At 42.3% G+C, this 17,994-nt stretch overlaps 1 protein-coding gene across 3 annotated transcripts in view; it reads left to right on the top strand.

Annotated features, from left to right (window-relative positions):
- plekhm2 (pleckstrin homology domain containing, family M (with RUN domain) member 2) overlaps window positions 1–17,731 on the top strand; it is a 56,084-nt gene extending 38,353 nt beyond the window's left edge. For all 3 annotated transcript variants that reach the window (XM_080215493.1, XM_080215494.1, XM_080215492.1), the window contains 6 exons: window positions 2,706–2,896; window positions 4,128–4,193; window positions 5,715–5,874; window positions 7,453–7,632; window positions 9,934–10,044; window positions 10,643–17,731. In XM_080215493.1, the coding sequence (XP_080071619.1) occupies window positions 2,706–2,896; window positions 4,128–4,193; window positions 5,715–5,874; window positions 7,453–7,632; window positions 9,934–10,044; window positions 10,643–10,780 (846 nt within the window). In that variant the 3' untranslated portion in view covers window positions 10,781–17,731. The remainder of the gene's footprint in view (window positions 1–2,705; window positions 2,897–4,127; window positions 4,194–5,714; window positions 5,875–7,452; window positions 7,633–9,933; window positions 10,045–10,642) is intronic.
- Window positions 17,732–17,994: the final 263 nt, after the last annotated feature.

Raw genomic sequence — 17,994 nt, forward strand, 5'->3', positions numbered from 1 at the left:
TAAGACCTGGATAACATTTCAGGCTTGGGCTATAGTGGGCAAGTAACTTTTGCACCACGTAAGTGCCAGGCAATGACCATCTTTAACAAGAGAGAATCTAACCATCTGCTCATGTTCAGTGACATTACCATGACTCAATCCCCACACTGTCAACATCCTGGAGGTTAGCTTTTACCACCCATGTAAATACTGTGGCTACAAGAACAGGTCAGAGGCTGGGAATTCTGCAGAAAGTAATTCACCTCATTTGTCAAAGCCTGTGCATTGTCCACAAGGTACACGTCAGGCATATAATGGAATACTCGCCTCTTGCCTGGAAGAGTAAAGCTCCAACAGTCATGAAGCATGACACCACCAAAGGCAAAGCAACCAGCTTAATTGGCAACCAATCCACCACTTCCAACATCCACTCCCTGCACCACCAGCATGCAGTAGCAGCAGTGTGTACCATCCACAAGATGCATTGCAGGAACTTACCAAGGCTCCTTCCACAGCACATAACAAGTCCATGATCTCTACCACATAGAAGGACAAGAGCAACAAATGCAGAGGAATACCACCATCTGCAGGTTCCCCTTCAAGCCACGCTCCATCCTGATTTGGAACTATAATACCATTCCTTCACTGTTGTTGCGTCAAACTCCAGGAAATCCCTTCCTAACAGCACGGACTGTAGCAATTCAAGAAGGTGGCTCACCAGGGGCAATTAAGCATGGGCAATAAATAATGGCCAAGCCAACAACACCCACATCCATGAAAGAATTTTTAAAAAGTCAAACAACACAAGATTGAGCACAAGGGCTATGGCTCCTTCAGGTCTTCCCTTTTCATTGAAGATGAAATGCCAAAAATCTGACCTTAGAACATAAGAAATAGGAGCAGGAGTAGGCCATCTAGCCCTTCGAGCCTGCCCCGCCATTCAATAAGATCATGGCTGATCTGTTGTGGCTCAGTTCCACCTTCCCGCCCTCTCCCCATAACCCTTAATCCCCTCTCTTATCAAAAACCCATCAACCCGCGTCTTAAAAATATTTAGCGAGGCAGCCTCCACCACTTCAACGGGCAGAGAATTCCAGAGATTCACCACCCTTTGAGTGAAGAAGTTCCTCCTCAACTCCGTTCTAAACCGCCCCCCCTTTATCTTGAGGCTGTGCCCCCTAGTCCTACTGTCTTTTTTGAGCGGGAAGAGTCTCTCCACCTCTATCCTATCCATCCCATTCATCATCTTATACGTCTCAATGAGATCTCCCCTCATTCTTCTAAACTCCAACGAGTACAAGCCTAGTTTATTCAGCCTCTCATAGCTCAACCCCCTCAACTCCGGTATCAGCCTAGTAAACCTCCTCTGCACTCCCTCCAAGGCCAAAATATCTTTGCACAGGTGCGGCGCCCAAAACTGCACACAGTACTCCAGCTGCGGCCTCACCAATGCCCTATACAGCTGCAGCCAGACCTCCCTACTTTTATATTCAATCCCCCTCGCTATAAAGGCCAGCATCCCATTCGCCTTCCTGACCACCTGCTGCACCTGCAAGCTGGGTTTTTGCGACTCATGCACAAGGACCCCGAGGTCCCTCTGCACCGTCGCCTGCTGCAGTTTTTCGCCACGTAAGTAATAGTCCTTCCTACCATTCTTCCTACCAAAGTGGACCACCTCACACTTGCCAACATTAAACTCCATTTGCCATTTCCTGGCCCATTCGCCCAGCCTATCTAGATCCTTCTGCAGACTCTCCACACCCTCCGCACAATTTGCCGTTCCCCCAATCTTGGTGTCATCAGCAAATTTCGACACCCTACACTCGGTTCCCTCCTCCAGATCATCTATATAAATGGTAAAAAGCTGAGGCCCCAGCACCGACCCCTGGGGCACTCCACTAGTCACCATCCGCCAATCCGAATAGCACCCGTTGACCCCCACTCTCTGCCTCCTATTTGACAACCAATCCAACGCTAACACCCTACCCCCAACTCCATGTCCCTCGACCTTCTGCAATAACCTCTTGTGAGGTACTTTGTCAAACGCCTTCTGAAAATCCTGAAAGACCACATCCACCGGCTCTCCTCTATCCACCGCCCTAGACACATCCTCATAGAACTCCAGTAAATTTGTCAGACACGACTTCCCTTTAATGAAACTATGCTGCGTCCGCTCTATCAAGCAATTCCCTTCAAGATGCCTCGCAATTTCCTCCTTAATGACGGATTCTAACATTTTACCTACCACAGACGTTAAACTAACCGGCCTATAATTCCCCGCCTTTTGTCTGGCACCCTTCTTAAACAACGGCGTAACATTAGCCGTTTTCCAATCTTCCGGCACAGTGGAGGTGGGAAAAAGAAAAAAGTTGGGGCAGGAGGGGTTGTCACTGAGAAACCAAGGCCTCTGGTGCAGACACCACCAAAGTTACGGCAAATTAGCATCAATGAAATAACAAAAGCTTGGTATTTAAAAAAGAACTGGGAGGAAATGAGAACGAGGGAGAAGGGGAATGTTGCAGCTTTATGATCTTGTATTGGACAAGACAGCGATGTATCAGAATGCAGAGAAGATGATCATGCATTGGAACGTATTTGAAAACGGAAGGTGGCAATGAAGCGACATGGAAACTAGAGGGAAGAAGTTGTTTTCTGTGCACTTGCCTGCTTTCTACCGGTATTGTTGCATCTGTTGCTGTGCCTGACTCTCATGGATGTGTTTACAGGTGTCTGAAGTGACCATCCATCTCTACAGTTTGATTCACTGGGAGGATCCCATGGATGTAACAGCAGGACCTCAGAAGAACCTCTACATGGCGCATGCAAATGCAATTACAAAGGAAGGAATTCTGCATTACAAGGCTGGCACCAGTTATTTGGGCTCACCAATCTGGAAGGCCTCCTATGTAGTCCTCAGGTGAGGTTCTCTCATCTCTGCATTTAAGTTTGCAGACTACATCCAATTCATGTCATGGTTGGGATCTGTTAACCTGTTAGATATAGTTAACGACATTTTTTTAAATGCCTTGTATGCAGAACACTACGGAACAAAGGGATCAGGATGTCTTAGTACATGAATCACAAAAAGTTAGCATGCAGGTACTGGAAATGAGTTGAAAGCCATTTGTAATGTTTATTGCAAGAGGAATGGGATATATAAGTAGGGAAGTTTGCTAGTTATGTAGAACGTTGAGGACTATGTTAAATGCTATCCAATTACTTGTGATATAAATTCAAAAGATATTGAGCCAGCATTGTACTTCCATCCAAGTAATGATATTTGCCTGAGCCGTAGTTGTCTTGCTTCCCCCCTCCCATTCACTTTCATGTTAAGCTGTTACTATTGAGTTCAGGTGACCTGTTGCAAAGCACCACTGTTTGGTTTCCCTAACATTACAGGAAAGTTTGTATGTTATGAAACAAAATGATGCATGTGATTACGTGGATTTTGCTGGGAAATGGAAATTGTTTTCACTAGAAAGAGATCTGTTTGGGGTCAAAAGATTGTACGTGACCCATCTCTCCATGTCAAAGGAAGGAGATGGATGTGTTGAAGGTAATCCAGCAAAGATTCAACGGATTGGTTCCTGGGGCAAGAGAGTTGTCCTCTGCCGAGAGGCTGAGCAAATTAAGTTTTGGAATTTTGAACAATGAGAGATGATCTAATTGAAACGTGCAGGTTCCTGAAGGAGCTTGACAGAGCAGACACTGAGGTTGTTTTCCCCTGGTTGGGAAACCAAGAACATCGCATGGCCCCAAAATAAGGCTCTGATGAAGAGTCATCTGAAATAGAAAGTTGGCTCTGTTCTCTCTCCACAGATGTTAAGGTAAGAATTGATCATTTAGGACTGAGATGAGAAATACCTTTATACAGAGGGTAATGGATCTGTGACATTTTATGAGAGTGGTAAATGCTTCATCATTGAGTATCTTTAACACTGAATTAGACATTGAGGGATATGGGGAGCAGGCAAGAAAATGGAATTGAGGCAGAAGGCTAACCATGACCGTATTCAATAGTGGAGCAGACCCAAAGGACCATATGGCTTCTACTTCGTATTTTCTCTAGTCAATATTTCTTCTGTCATTGTGTTGAGGAAATTAGTGGTCTGTGCCATTGTGTTGATGAAATTATTTTATTCCTGCAGCAACGGGATCCTCTATCAGTACCCCGACAGGATAGATGTGACACCGCTTATGTCAGTAAACTTGGCGTAAGTATTCCCATGGTGAGGTTGTGCACTTAGTTCTGTTTTCATTCTCATCTCTTGATCCTGTGGGGGTGGGGGGGTGCCCATTCACGGTGCTGCTGGGATGCACACAGGAAAGTACAAATCGGAATTATGCCCCCAGACAAGCTGTTGAACTTGGCGACTAATTGAAAATTTCAACAGCAAGATTGAAGTAGATTTGTTAGGCAATGTCGTACGGTTGTGGAATCAATTAAGATATGGATCAGACATGATCTACTTGAATGGGACACCAGAATTGAGGGACTGAATCACCTACTCAGTTCCTAGTAAGCAAGTCTAATCCCCAACATTACTAAGTTGCTGCAATTAGGATCAAGATTGCTTCAGACTTGAGCTTGTGAACTGGATAATTTGTAGGTCAACACGATGTAAAATGTAGCTGAGTTAGCGAGAGAAGAGGGGCTAACTAATTTAAGATGATGAGTAGCAGAGCTGACAGATCAGGGAGGTTCTGGATTCAGTGCAGTGGCCTCAGCAGCTTTGCTACTTTTTCATGAAGTATGAAACCAGAAGGGGGCAGCTGAACCTGAACAAACAGTTTGGGAGTCATAAAAGTAATTGGAACACAAATTGCAGAAGGATGGAACAATGGCAGAGGAAATTTAATATGGGTAATTTGTAAAATACAGCAAATAAAACACAGGGGACATAACACTTCACGAATGGTTTTGAAATAAGAATGAAGTTGAGCATTCTGGGATTGTCGGTTAATCCGATACACCAATCCTTGGAGAAAAGTAACCGCAAAAACCTGAATTACGTAACCAAAGCTTCCCGATGCCCCGCTCGAGCTGTAGTGCCCTAACCAGACCACACTATTTTGAGTACTAGTCACCTGAGACATGAGACATTCAGGTTGTGGAGACTACACAGGGAAGTGCTTCAAGGCTGACCCCCTTTTGTCAATGGCACTCAAGAGGAAAGATTTGGAAAGCATGAGCTTATTGGAAGACAGCTGAATAGGGGACCTTTATTGAGTGTATGAATTAGAAAAGAAACTAGAATATTGGTATATACTAAATTCCTGATGACAGGACAAGGCAGCTTTGGTTCAAACTTGCAAAAGGCTGATTTATCACTGATGCCACAAAGTTCCTTACACAGAGTGTTCAAGATATTTTCTAGACTTCCAGGTAATGTAGTGGGGACAAAAACCCTGAAATCATGGAAAACTGGAATTTTTGGAATTCCAGTTATTGGCACAATGGATCTTGGTGAATTAACCATGATTGGCTGCATCCATCTTGTGATCCCATGAGTTAAGAACAGCCACTTCAGCACCAATTTGAGTTTATTGGACTTGTAGAAACAAAAATGAATTTGTGTATTTTGTATCTTGATAATTGGAAGGACTCCACATCTCTGTGACAAAAACTGTACCGATTTCCTGCAAGTCCAGATGTTCTATCCGTCCCTATTGTTAGGCTGTTTTAGCACAGTCATGCTGATTCTGATGGATCTCCCTTGCTGTTTATATTGTAGTGGAGAACAATGTGGAGGCTGTCGAAGGTCCAGCACAACAGAGCGACCCCACACATTCCAGGTGATTCTGACAGAGCGACTGGCTTTGGAACTAAGTGCTGAGAATGAGGAGGAGATGGCAGACTGGATGCAGCATCTTTGCCAGGCAGTCTCAAAAGGGGTGAGTGAGCTTGAATTGCAGTGAGACTCCAGTCACAAAAAGGATTGGGCGATTGAATAGGATAGGCTGTAATGTTCTTTATTTATTGTGTTCCACTGACTTTGGGCTTCGCTCTGTAGTGTTTAAAGTTTATTTATTAATGTCACAAGTAGGCTTACATTAACAATGCAGTGAAATTACTGTGAAAAATCCCCTAGTCATTCCAGTGCTTGTTCGGGTACACTGAGGGGAAATTTCAGCATGGCCAATTCACCTAACCAGTGCATCTTTCAGACTGTGTGAGGAAACCCATACAGACACATAGAGAATGTGCAGACTCCGCGTAGACAGTCACCCTAGCTGAGAATCAAACCCGCATCCTTGATACTGTGAGGCAGCAGTGTTAACCACTGCCATCATACCACCCCAAGTGCTGTCTTGTAACTGAGAGCATTTGATACTGTATTTCTACTTGCAAAAGAATGTGCTTTCCACTAATGGAAATCCTTTATTCTTGCTCTCCAAGTCTAGTATATAGTCCACAGGCACTGGACACACTAGTTTCTCACACACATGGCCATTCTTCGTTGTAAAACTGGTGGTATATTAGAGTAAGATATCAAAACCAACCCTAATCCTGTCCTTGCCCAATGTACACACTCGCGCTTTATCAGGAATCACTGGATACTGATCAGGAGTTAGGGTCACCAAAGTTTGTAAAGATCCATGGGTCTGCTGTTCTAGCAGAGATCAACTAACTCCACCCTGAGGTCAGTCGGTATTACCCTGAGGGAGACTTTTGAGGGAAGTGGGGCAGTTGGAGATTCTTTTTTTTAAAGAATGTGTAGTCTGTATCATCCTTTGATCTGTAGTAAATGGTGACACAAACAGAAAATGTAGAGATTTGCTTTTCCTGACTTGGCAATAGTCAGGGTGGAGTTAATGCACTGATACTGCCTACTCTGCTGGGCTTATAGATCATGTACGATTTTGCTCTATTTTACATTGGGAGCGGGTTTTTCCGGCTGTGCTCATCCCAAAACTGGAAAATCCCGCCTGAGGTCAAAGAACCTTTTCATGGACTGCCCCTCGCCCGCTTCGATTCCCATGGTGGGTGGGAAGGAAAACCCCCTCCCCAAGACTTTCAGGGGAACAAATGCAACTGCTGTTGGATAACCACTGCGCTGATTGCCTGGGCAACAATAGACATGATTTAATTGCGATCTCGCAAAATAATTTGCTTAGTCCCTCCTGCTCTGCCCACAGGCTCAATTCTCTCTATCGGGTAACTTGGCATTATCTGCCATTGGCTTTCAATACTTCTAAGTACCCACAAATTCATCTGTGAACTGGAGACAATGGTGTGTGACAATGACTTGTGTTAAATAACAAAAAATTGATGGTGTCATTCATGTTATTTGACTATGCACCAACTGCCATGACAGAATGCATGGTGAACTTGATCCTTGACTAGAGAGGAGAAACTGATAGAGATTTTTGTGCCTGCACTCTGATTTTTTTTGTTTGCAATCGAGTTAAAAATAGCCACAAGTTCCCTCTTATTATGTAGCTGTTTCAGTATATTAATTGTGTTGTCAGATCATTCCTCAGGGTGTTGCACCCTCTCCATGCATCCCATGCTGCCTTGTTGTGACTGACAGGATGGTGTTTACATGTCATGAAGACTCTCAGACCAGCTTCTTCCGATTACTGGGAAGCACTGAGCTAACTAATGTCAGCAGTGTCTCCATCGACCCCAGCAGAGAGTACTGTCTAATGGTGAGTAACAGTGTAACATCCTATACTTTGAACTTCCCTGTTAGAAAATGTTTTGTTATTTGTAAATTTTTGTCCCTGCCTCTGTTCCTAAGGTGCTCATTGTTGCTGTGGTGTTCCTAGTTTACAGTATGGTGGTGGAGTGGGAACTAATCCTTTCTTTACAACTCAGTGGAAAAACTATCCAGAATTTGAAATTTTAAGATTATGGCTCCAGTCCTGCAGTTCAGTGCTGTATCTACACTTTGTTGTAGCCTGTGTTGGGTCAGTTGGTACAGAATGAAGGGACAGTCCTAATCATTACAGCTTTGAAAATTTCCCTTTCTACTTGTTCAGATCAGACATTAATAGATTTTGACCTCTTAGTTCAGATTCTCTGAGCCACGAGAGCTGCCATGTAACTTTCTCATACCTGTCTGAACCATTCACTGGGAGCATAGTGAAAGATAACTTGCCCTTCGTCCCAGGTGTGAAGTGTCTTCTCTGGTTATGATCAGAATGCAGCATATAAGAAATTACAGGCAACCCTCCTCCATGGTACGATCCTGTGGGACTTGAATGCTGTGGTATTAGGCTCACGTGTGTTTGTTTTTTAATAATGATGTGGGTATGCCGGCATTGGACTGGCGTAAACACAGTAAAAAGTCTGACAACACCAGGTTTTAGTCCAACCTATTTATTTGATAATATACTCACTAGCTTTCGGGGTTACCCCCTTCGTCAGGTGAACCTGACGAAGGGGGTAACCCCGAAAGCTAGTGAGTATATTATCAAATAAATAGGTTGGACTAAAACCTGGTGTTGTCAGACTTTTTACTGTGTTTTTTAATAGTCAGTGCATTGATGAAGCCCTGCCATTGTGATTGCTTCAGCTGAATAACACAATTATTATTGTGCTGAATTCGCAATAATAACTTTATTTTGAAATTAGCAAAAGAAGGAATATACAGTCCAGCAATAAACTTTGTCATTAGTTTTTACAAGTCAGTTGAAAACTTGGGTCAGCTTGCAATCAGAACCAAGTGGCAACCCCAGCAATTGGCAACCACGTAATAAATAGCTTCTAACAGATTTCCACCACAGTCAGGAGCACTGGAAAGAACAGAAGTAGGACATTCAACTCCTTGTCTGTTCTGTGTTTCCATTAGATCAGAGGTGGCCTATATCTCAATACCATTTACTTGCTTGCAGGAAAAATGTGAAAGAACAGCTATATTGTAATTTGGATAAGAACATAAGAAATAGGAGCAGGAGTAGGCCATCTAGCCCTTCGAGCCTGCCCCGCCATTCAATAAGATCATGGCTGATCTGTCGTGGCTCAGTTCCACCTTCCCGCCCTCTCCCCATAACCCTTAATCCCCTCTCTTATCAAGAACCCATCAACCCGCTTCTTAAAAATATTTAGCGAGGCAGCCTCCACCACTTCAACGGGCAGAGAATTCCAGAGATTCACCACCCTTTGAGTGAAGAAGTTCCTCCTCAACTCCGTTCTAAACCGCCTCCCCTTTATCTTGAGGCTGTGCCCCCTAGTCCTACTGTCTTTTTTGAGCGGGAAGAGTCTCTCCACCTCTATCCTATCCATCCCATTCATCATCTTATACGTCTCAATGAGATCTCCCCTCATTCTTCTAAACTCTAACGAGTACAAGCCTAGTTTATTCAGCCTCTCCTCATAGCTCAACCCCCTCAACTCCAGTATCAGCCTAGTAAACCGCCTCTGCACTCCCTCCAAGGCCAAAATATCCTTGCGCAGGTGCGGCGCCCAAAACTGCACACACTACTCCAGCTGCGGCCTCACCAATGCCCTATACAGCTGCAGCAAGACCTCCCTACTTTTATATTCAATCCCCCTCGCTATGAAGGCCAGCATCCCATTCGCCTTCCTGACCACCATAAAGCTCTGTTCAACAAAAAAGTATTCTGTAACTGTTTGAATACACCCACCGTTCACTAATAATCTAATATCTCATAAAAGGCTAGTTAATCATTTCCTATGCACAGCTTTCTTGTACCCTACCCTCATTTTTTTATATATATATTATAAAATATATTTTAAAAAGTAAGGTCTGAAATACCTGAAGTTATAATCCAATGGAAAATATAAAATATCTGACAACTTTGCAAAAACCATGCAATAAAAGTAAAGCGTAGTCTGTTAGTGAATGCTTGTGCTGGCCTTGTCCACCATCACTCGCTGAGGCGTTTTGCTACATCTACATACGCGATTTCAATTTCTTTGTCTCCGGGGCACATATTTGTGAATTCATCCCTGGTGTAAGCAGTGTTTCTCAAATTATATTCTAGGAGCTGTCCGACGATCAGAAGTCTCCTCCTTGGTTCCTGTATTTCAGTTGTGCTGAGGAGCTGCAACGGTTTCTTGCTGCATTGAATGGTGCTTGGAGGAAGGTCTACCAGGTGAGCTGAAAGTGTGCAGAATATTTAACCTACCTGCAACAGTAGTGAGCAACATTCCACCTGCTACAGAACACTCTCTCTCTTACAGAGAGAATCACTCCTTGTCCTTTATGGGGTCACCAAGTTTTAAACGATCCACCAGGAGGATCTCCCCTGATGACAGCAGTCTGGTCGTGAGCTTTAAAAACAGGGAAAGTCTCCAATTCGGTCCTCCGTGGAGTTGGTGGCTGATCTCAACTGTAATTATTTGATTTGATTTATCACTGTCACATGTACAGTGAAAATTATTGTTTCCTGTGCTCTATACAAAACATACCACTCATAGAGTACGTAGGGTGCAGAATGTAGTATTATGGTCATAGATATGGTGTGGAGAAAGAATGTGGCACTTTGTTTAGCCTCAAATGCCACCAACCCCCACCCAGCACAACTGACTGGGTTTGAGCTGAGAAATAGTTGGCCTGGTTCCTGATTGTTCTTCCAATGTCTCCAACTGTAAAGGTGCATTTGTATGGCCATCAGATGAAGTTTAGACTTGATATGCTGCTTGCTTTTATCCTCAATGTTTCTGCGTTCTGACTTGTGCTGACCTTTTCAGGTGGATCTGCCTCGGAAAGCACTTCAGGATCCCTCCATTCTGAAGAAATGTGATGATGCGGTCCTGCTTATTCGGACCGCGTGGCAGCGAAGCGATAGTTTATCCCGAGGACGTGCCGAGCGTGATCCATGGTGTTGAACGCCTTGGAACCCTGGTGCGAAAATACTACAGGCATCTCTCGCTCACTTCTAAGATTCCCGATGTGCATTCGGTCAGATACAACAATGATACTGGCGATATGGAGAGGAATGCAGGAGACGTGAAGAAAGTGGTACCAATTCAAACATGCAAACCCACAAGTCTTTGGAAATGCCTCAACAATGTCAGTTCTGGAAGTGGTGGAGAGGAGAGAAACAGAAGAGATCTTGAATGAAAAACTGTAGCAAATGTGCTTCCACACTTCAGACTGTGTAACACCTTCATTCTCAACGAATCTGTCTGGCTTCCCTAAGAAGTATTCAGTGACTATCCCATCTCTGAAAGCTTGTGGTCTAACTGCATGAGTCTCCTGCAATATGAGTTTTTATAAAGAGCCTATTGGACAAAATTAATTACCTTCTTGAGTGAGGTACACGTACTAGTCTACAAGGGAGCGTGAGAAACACTTCTGTCCGATTCACTGCCTTTAGTTGCTGGGTGAGCCACCCTGTGCTTCTAATATGGAGCAAAGTGACTTTTTCAACGTCATCACATCCCAGCCTCTGAACAGCTGCCTTGAGCTTCCATTGTCACATCTGCATCTGAACGAATTGGGGATTTTTTTCCTTAACATCCTTGTGGTCCTGATGTCAGTGACTAAAAAGAATGGGTCTCATCAATTGATAAAGGCCATCTGCATCAGGCCTTTCCAGAACTTTAGGAAGTCATTTTTATAGACCGAATGCTTTTAATAATAGTTATACTATTTAGATCTGACTGCACACCAGTCACTTTTCAATGGCACCCCTTAATGTTAAATCTGTAAATAAGTTTGGATGAAGTGCTCCCTGAGGTTAGTGTCTATAACAGCTCAGACTATGTTCTCCTTGCTAGTAAATGGCGAACCTTGCACAAGGCAGTTTTCACGTTAATGGGAATTCCAGTCCTGCCCAGATCTGATGGGGGGGGCGGGGGGAACCACTGCATCTCTCCTTTAACTCTAAGCTGTAATTGATGCTGTTTAAATGAAAGTCTACCACGGCAAATTGGATTGCGATACATCAGCTTCAGACCGACAGCCTTTTTACTCCACAGTCAATTGAACGGAGTTGAAATTTCCCAGTAATCTGAAGAGTTGTATATAAGAAATGTCGGGAAGGAAAGGATTGTTGACCCCGACTCAAAAGTAGATGCTGCTGTTTGTTGGTCCTCTCATAAATGCCAAGTTTTCTCCAGCAAGCTCTTGAATATTTTCCTAAACAGTTCAGTAAGCTGAAGTGGCAGCTTCTAATCTGGAAGCAATTCCATTGCTGAGATTGTAGTATTGTAATAGTGTGCAAATGACAACAACGTGCAATACCATTTACAAGAACTCTTGCAGGACAGTAATCTTTACAGCAGCGTGTCTGGAGGCCTCATAGGCAAAGGCACCAGCTGCTGTGCCATGAACCCACATGGGCCAAAAGACCCAGGCCTGTTCTGACCTAGCAAATTTGTTCTGTTATCGATGTAGTATAACCATATAAAGCTTTCATTCTTTTGCATATTCATAGCAGGTGCTATGAATACATTCGTACACAATATCTCAATGTTACATTAGCTTTTTGTAGTCTACCTCTGTTTGTCAGCTTGGGTGAATGGAGCAGTCACCGTGAGCGCTGTCTTCATTTTCCCTCTTGCAATTCGCAGTTCCTGAATTCTGGAGAAATATGGTGAATGTTCTGTCTGTCAGGGAAGTTTGCGGTTTGGACAGTTAATATTTTTGCAGTGTAATAGAAAGTCATCTCCTTCTGTTAGCTTGCTAATCATGCACAGTCTTCTGCCTGAGTTATATACCTGCTCTGTAATTCAGGATTATGTTTCACTCCCCGCTGGTGACAGAAGTTGACCAAGCTTAAACTCATAAAATGGATCACCTATGGAGCCAGCATCTTTCATGGTCTTTATCACAGCAATAATCATTGCTGTGTATCCCAGCAAGGTTCATGTTCTCAGACTTTGTATCTTCATATAAGCAGCTTCAGGATAGAAAGGTGGGGAGTAAACTAGTTAAAGTCATTAATTCCTCTAACTAAACTCTATCTCACCTTCTCCTTCCCTCCATGTTTAAAGAAAGCATTCGTGGCAACCCTTCTGAAGATAATTGAGAAATAGTTAATTCTTATAATCATTTTTGTAGAACTGTTCCAACTTGATTAGTGTATTGAAAGGTCACCTGATTAAAGTCTGATTAGCCAATATCAAATTGCAGAACCTGTAATCCCGTTGATTTCTGTACGTTAATGGGCAGAAAGAGTTGGATTCAGTTATGGGAGAGTGAGATAAGGGAGCAAGATGCAAAAAGAACATTTATAACAGCAAAACTCCTAAGCGGTGCATAGTGCTAGGTTTTATATATACATATATAATCAGTTATTTAAAATACAAGCATTTCAATCAATATGCATGAACATATGGAATGGTTGTTAGAGGAGAATGTTCCAGATTGTGTGATGGAGAGTCTTTTCTAGGCGGACAAGTAAGTTAGGTTGACCTTCCTCGATACCCATTTGTTTACGGGTGAAGCCTTTTAATTCATCACCTTCATTTATTTGGCTGCTGGTACTTCACCCCAGCCTTGTGTTAGCTCAGAGCACTTTCTCAAGGCTCTCCCCAGATCTGGAACGGCAGAATGTAAATTTGTACTGCTGTAAGTTTCACAGCACAAACTACATCACCAATCTTAACACTTTACTGATGTGCTGCTGCAAATTGGGGTGAACTGGATTTGTCCACGGTCAAAGGAAACAGTTGATGGTACATGAGGAACAAAGCTGTCCCCTATCTGGACAGGCTCTTGAACTGTGGAGTGTACTCCTTACCTTTTGATGCTATGTTTCCATTTATAACAGCCAAATAGTATCGTACAGTTACAGCAAATGAGTGAGAAGAGCAACAGACCTAATGAATCTGAGTAGTAAAAGCATTAAGACTTTAATAATTGCTCCGCAAAGGAACTGAGTTAACATTGGACTGTCAGTTTCCAGAAGACTACGGGTGCAGAAATATTGCAACAAAAACAGAAAATGCTGGAAAATGACAGATCTGCTGAGATTTTCCAGCATTTTCTCTTATTGTTTTGGATTCCAGCACTTTTTTACAGAAGTATTGCAACATTCCTGTGAGTGCCTGATCTGGGTAGTAAATGTGTGCTTCACTTAGGCAGTTTAATGTGTTGCCCTGTTTTACGAAGCCCTGGATGGCACCATCACTTTGTAAAACCCTAATGTTAGTCTGCAGCTGTAAATGCTACCTCTGACACCGGCAGCAACAATAATCTCTCTGAAGCTGCATTTCATAAACAAATGGGAATTTAAATACTTTCAGTTCATTTTGTACTTATCAAAATGAAGGGCATTGGTGCTTTTTTTTTGTGAATGGGATTCTGATACAGAATTTGTGATCATTTTAGCAAACTCTAACTTCCTAATGTTTTTGGGTTTTCTTGTAACAAGACTCCCTCCGGGGTATCTGTGCAGGGATTTGTTTTTAAATTTTTGATTTTTCTTCTGGCAGTGGGATATTGTTCAGAGGTGAATGCCAGACTTCACCTATCTGTGACTTTCAAATGGGAAGGATCCCAGATTCAATCCCTGGCTCAGATGGCTGATGTCTGGGATAGCAGTAGGGCTGCTAGAGTTTGCTTCAGTGTCATTAGAATTAAAGGGTAAATCCACTGAAGTCTAAGCACCTGCCTAGCACGGGAAAATAACATGTGCGGATCTTAGAGAATCTGGCTTGGCTATAATCCAGTAATGATCACTGTCTTGTCTGCCAGCGATAAACAGTGCACTGATGTAATTGGACCAGAAATGGGTAGTCTGTGCGGAGCTTGCAAGTTCTCCCCGTAACTGTATGGGTTTCCTCCCACAGTCCAAAAGACGTGCTGGTTAGATGCATTGGCCGTGCTAAATTCTCCCTCGGTGTACCCAAACAGGTGCTGGAATGTGGCGACTAAGGCAATTTCACAGTAACTTCTTTGCAGTATAAATGTAAGCCTACTAGTGACACTAATAAATAAACTCTTAACATTGCCCATAGAATCAGAATCAGTAACTGATCAATGCTGGCCCTCAGAACTGTGCCTAGCAACACATTATGTTGGCCCTCGGGGAACTATACCCAACACTAAGTCAATGTAGCATCATGACACTGTACCCAGTGGACCGCACGCCGGCTTCCTTTGGAAATGTGCAATAGCCTTCAATAAGCTTGATCCAGTGGTAGCATTCTAACTCAAGTTAGCTTGTGAGTTCAAGCCTTATCCCAGAACCTGAGAGAAGAACCTTCCTCTGATGTGGCACTCAGTACAGGGGGTTACTGCATTTACGGTCTTTCAGGTGAGATGTTGAATCACCACTGCATATCCCTGATTTTTTTTAAAGGAAAACAGTTTTTTTTAATGAGCAGTGCTTGTTGTTAAACAACACTATCAAGACCAATTTAGCTAGTGATGTATTCTGTTGCTGTTTGTGTGAGCTTGCTGTGCGCACATTGGCTGCTGTTTTTGCCTACATAACAGCAGTGACTATACTTCAAAAAGTTCTTCTTTGGCCATGAAGCACTTAAGAATATCCTAAATTTAAAGACATGCATACAAGAACTTCCCTCCTTTCATAGGAAGGTGAAAGATTATAAGATATAAATGGAAGGGAGAAAGGTTATAATGTGAAGATTCCTAAATAAGAAACACTAATACCCTATTATACTCATTATTCATATATTGGACCTCATAATAAAAGCCTACAATTTTAGTTTTTAAAAGGGATTTTGGATCATGGGTTCATCAGATCTGGGGCCGGTTTGCAATCCCACAGAACTGAAATGTGGTTAGGATGTTGGTGAACAAGGCTGAGAGTGTGACAGGGTGGAGACAGTCTCCAGGAGGTTGGGACTGGGTCAGTTGGGTATGAAGGGTATAGTTTGTCATCTGTCCATGTATAACCAACCGCCACCCATGCAATTACAGTGTTTGAGTTTGTAGTGTATTTTGTTTGACAAGACTCATCATCTTCAAAGAAATACGTGTACTACAGGGTGGCCGAGTCTTTGCCTTGAAGCAAGGACTCGGTGGGGTGTCCGTTGTAACGTTGGTTATAATTTACAGTGTGTATATGAAGGATATTTGGTCCTTACTCATTTGTTACTGAACGCACTCATTGAGTGAAATGTGCAATCCAATTATCTCCTGATCTTTTTAATGAGATTCTAATTTTATTTACATTATAGAATTTATTGTAACTACGGTCTGGAGGACAAAGATTAACTGATGCTAGAGATAGAAAATGCTACAGTATATGTTGAATTAGTGTGGACTAAGTTGTTAAGCAGGTGAATTATCAGTGCATTAGAGTGAGGTTTTCATAAAAGTGTGCGAAAATGGTTGGCTAGTAATTTTAAAATATTTCCAAGTTCTTTGTAAACAAAAAGACCGGTTGTTTTCCTGTTGTAGGATGTGATGTTGTCATATTCGACCATTTCTAGTTGTGATCACATTGTGTAATTAATTCCTGCGATCCATTAGCAGGATAATTATTGTTGTTCTTGGTAATCCTAACTCTGCAGTAAGATCCGTGGCTAATTGCTCGGTGTGAGGATCTTTTATTCTCTGCCTTGGATCAGGAGGGGCTGTTTACAGTCTTGCAGAGTTGGATCCAGACCGGCCTTGTACTTCTGTGGGAAAATATTTTGCCCATAATAGCCCACTATCCAATTGTTGTGTGGCTTGATGTGCTGAAGTTAAAACCTGTACACCACCTGGTAATACACGTGTGCAATCTTTAAAAGAAAGATATATTGCAAAACATTCAAGTGACTGCTACATAATCTGTTTACAGCAAAAAAAAGTTACATTATAGAAAAGTTACTCATTGTATTTAATCAAAAACAACTATAAATCTGTCTTGGATCCAATCTCTTACCTACACTTGTACTTTTAATTTAAATCACTTCTAAGTACCAAATGATCCTAGATTGGCTGCATCTTTCAATATTGAGATCCTTACTAGTTTAGTTTGTAAAGAGTTGTAACTATGATTGCCCCTAAGTTTGAGCCCTCAATCTCAGTGTGATTTAGAAATGTCATGTAGTTCTAGTGTGAAAATGTTGCTCCAATGCAGCAGCCAGACAAGGAAAGGCAGAGAAAGATTGATTAAAGTTGTGGTCAAGACTAATTCTTTTTTTCTCTCCAACTTTCTAGTTTTAAAAGCCCCTAAGGACCAATCAAACATCTTAAATTTCATTATTATAAATTTAAAAAACACACGTTCCTTCACCATAACTCAGTTGCCCTGGTCATGATAAATTAGTTTCAATTTCACTGAGAAAATATCAGCTGAATCTAACTGACTGGTGCAGGTAGATGCATGAAAATTGGTTCTGCCCCAACATACACAATTGAACAAAATCTATGTGTATTTTACCTCTGGGTGTAAAGTGTTGTCTTCAGCACTGGCCAGATAAAACTCACTTGGCTCAATCTTCCTGCTGCCAATCTGCAGATGTTTACACCTTTTCACAGTAACTTCATTGCAGTGTTAATGTAAGCCTACTTGTGACACTAATAAATAAGTTCCTGGTCCTTACTATATTACTCAATGATAAAACAGAAATGGACTGGAAGAGACTGATGCTGATCATTTATTATATCACTAATATTGAATGTTACAACTTTCCATTCTTATTTGAGGCATTTATAATACGACAAGTCTTTAAGGAGACACTTCACTACTTGTACAATGTACTCTAACCTAATGGTGTGTATTTTAATGTTGCAGCCTTTAGGAATCCCAGTACTAATGATGCTTATCAATGCATGTTTTGTGTTTATACAGTGTAAATGCAGTGGTTATTGTATATAATTTGTTGTAAATAGAATGGAATTAATAAAGGTATTGGTCTCCTTTTCCTTGGCTATATTGTCAAAAGTATTTTAATTGTTCTCTTTTTGTAAAAAGAAGGCTAACTATTTTGGGCGGCACAGTAGCACAGTGATTAGCACTACTGCTTCACATCCGGGTTCAATTCCTGGCCTGGATCACTGTCTGCATGGAGTTTGCACATTCTCCCCGTGTCTGTGTGGGTTTCCTCCAGGTTTTCCGGTTTCCGCCCACATCCTGAAAGATGTGCTGGTTAGGAGCATTGACCTGAACAGATGCTGGACTGTGGCAACTAGA

Source organism: Carcharhinus amblyrhynchos, chromosome 30 (assembly GCF_965287045.1).
Source record: "Carcharhinus amblyrhynchos chromosome 30, sCarAmb.v2.hapA, whole genome shotgun sequence".
Lineage (NCBI taxonomy): Eukaryota > Metazoa > Chordata > Chondrichthyes > Carcharhiniformes > Carcharhinidae > Carcharhinus > Carcharhinus amblyrhynchos.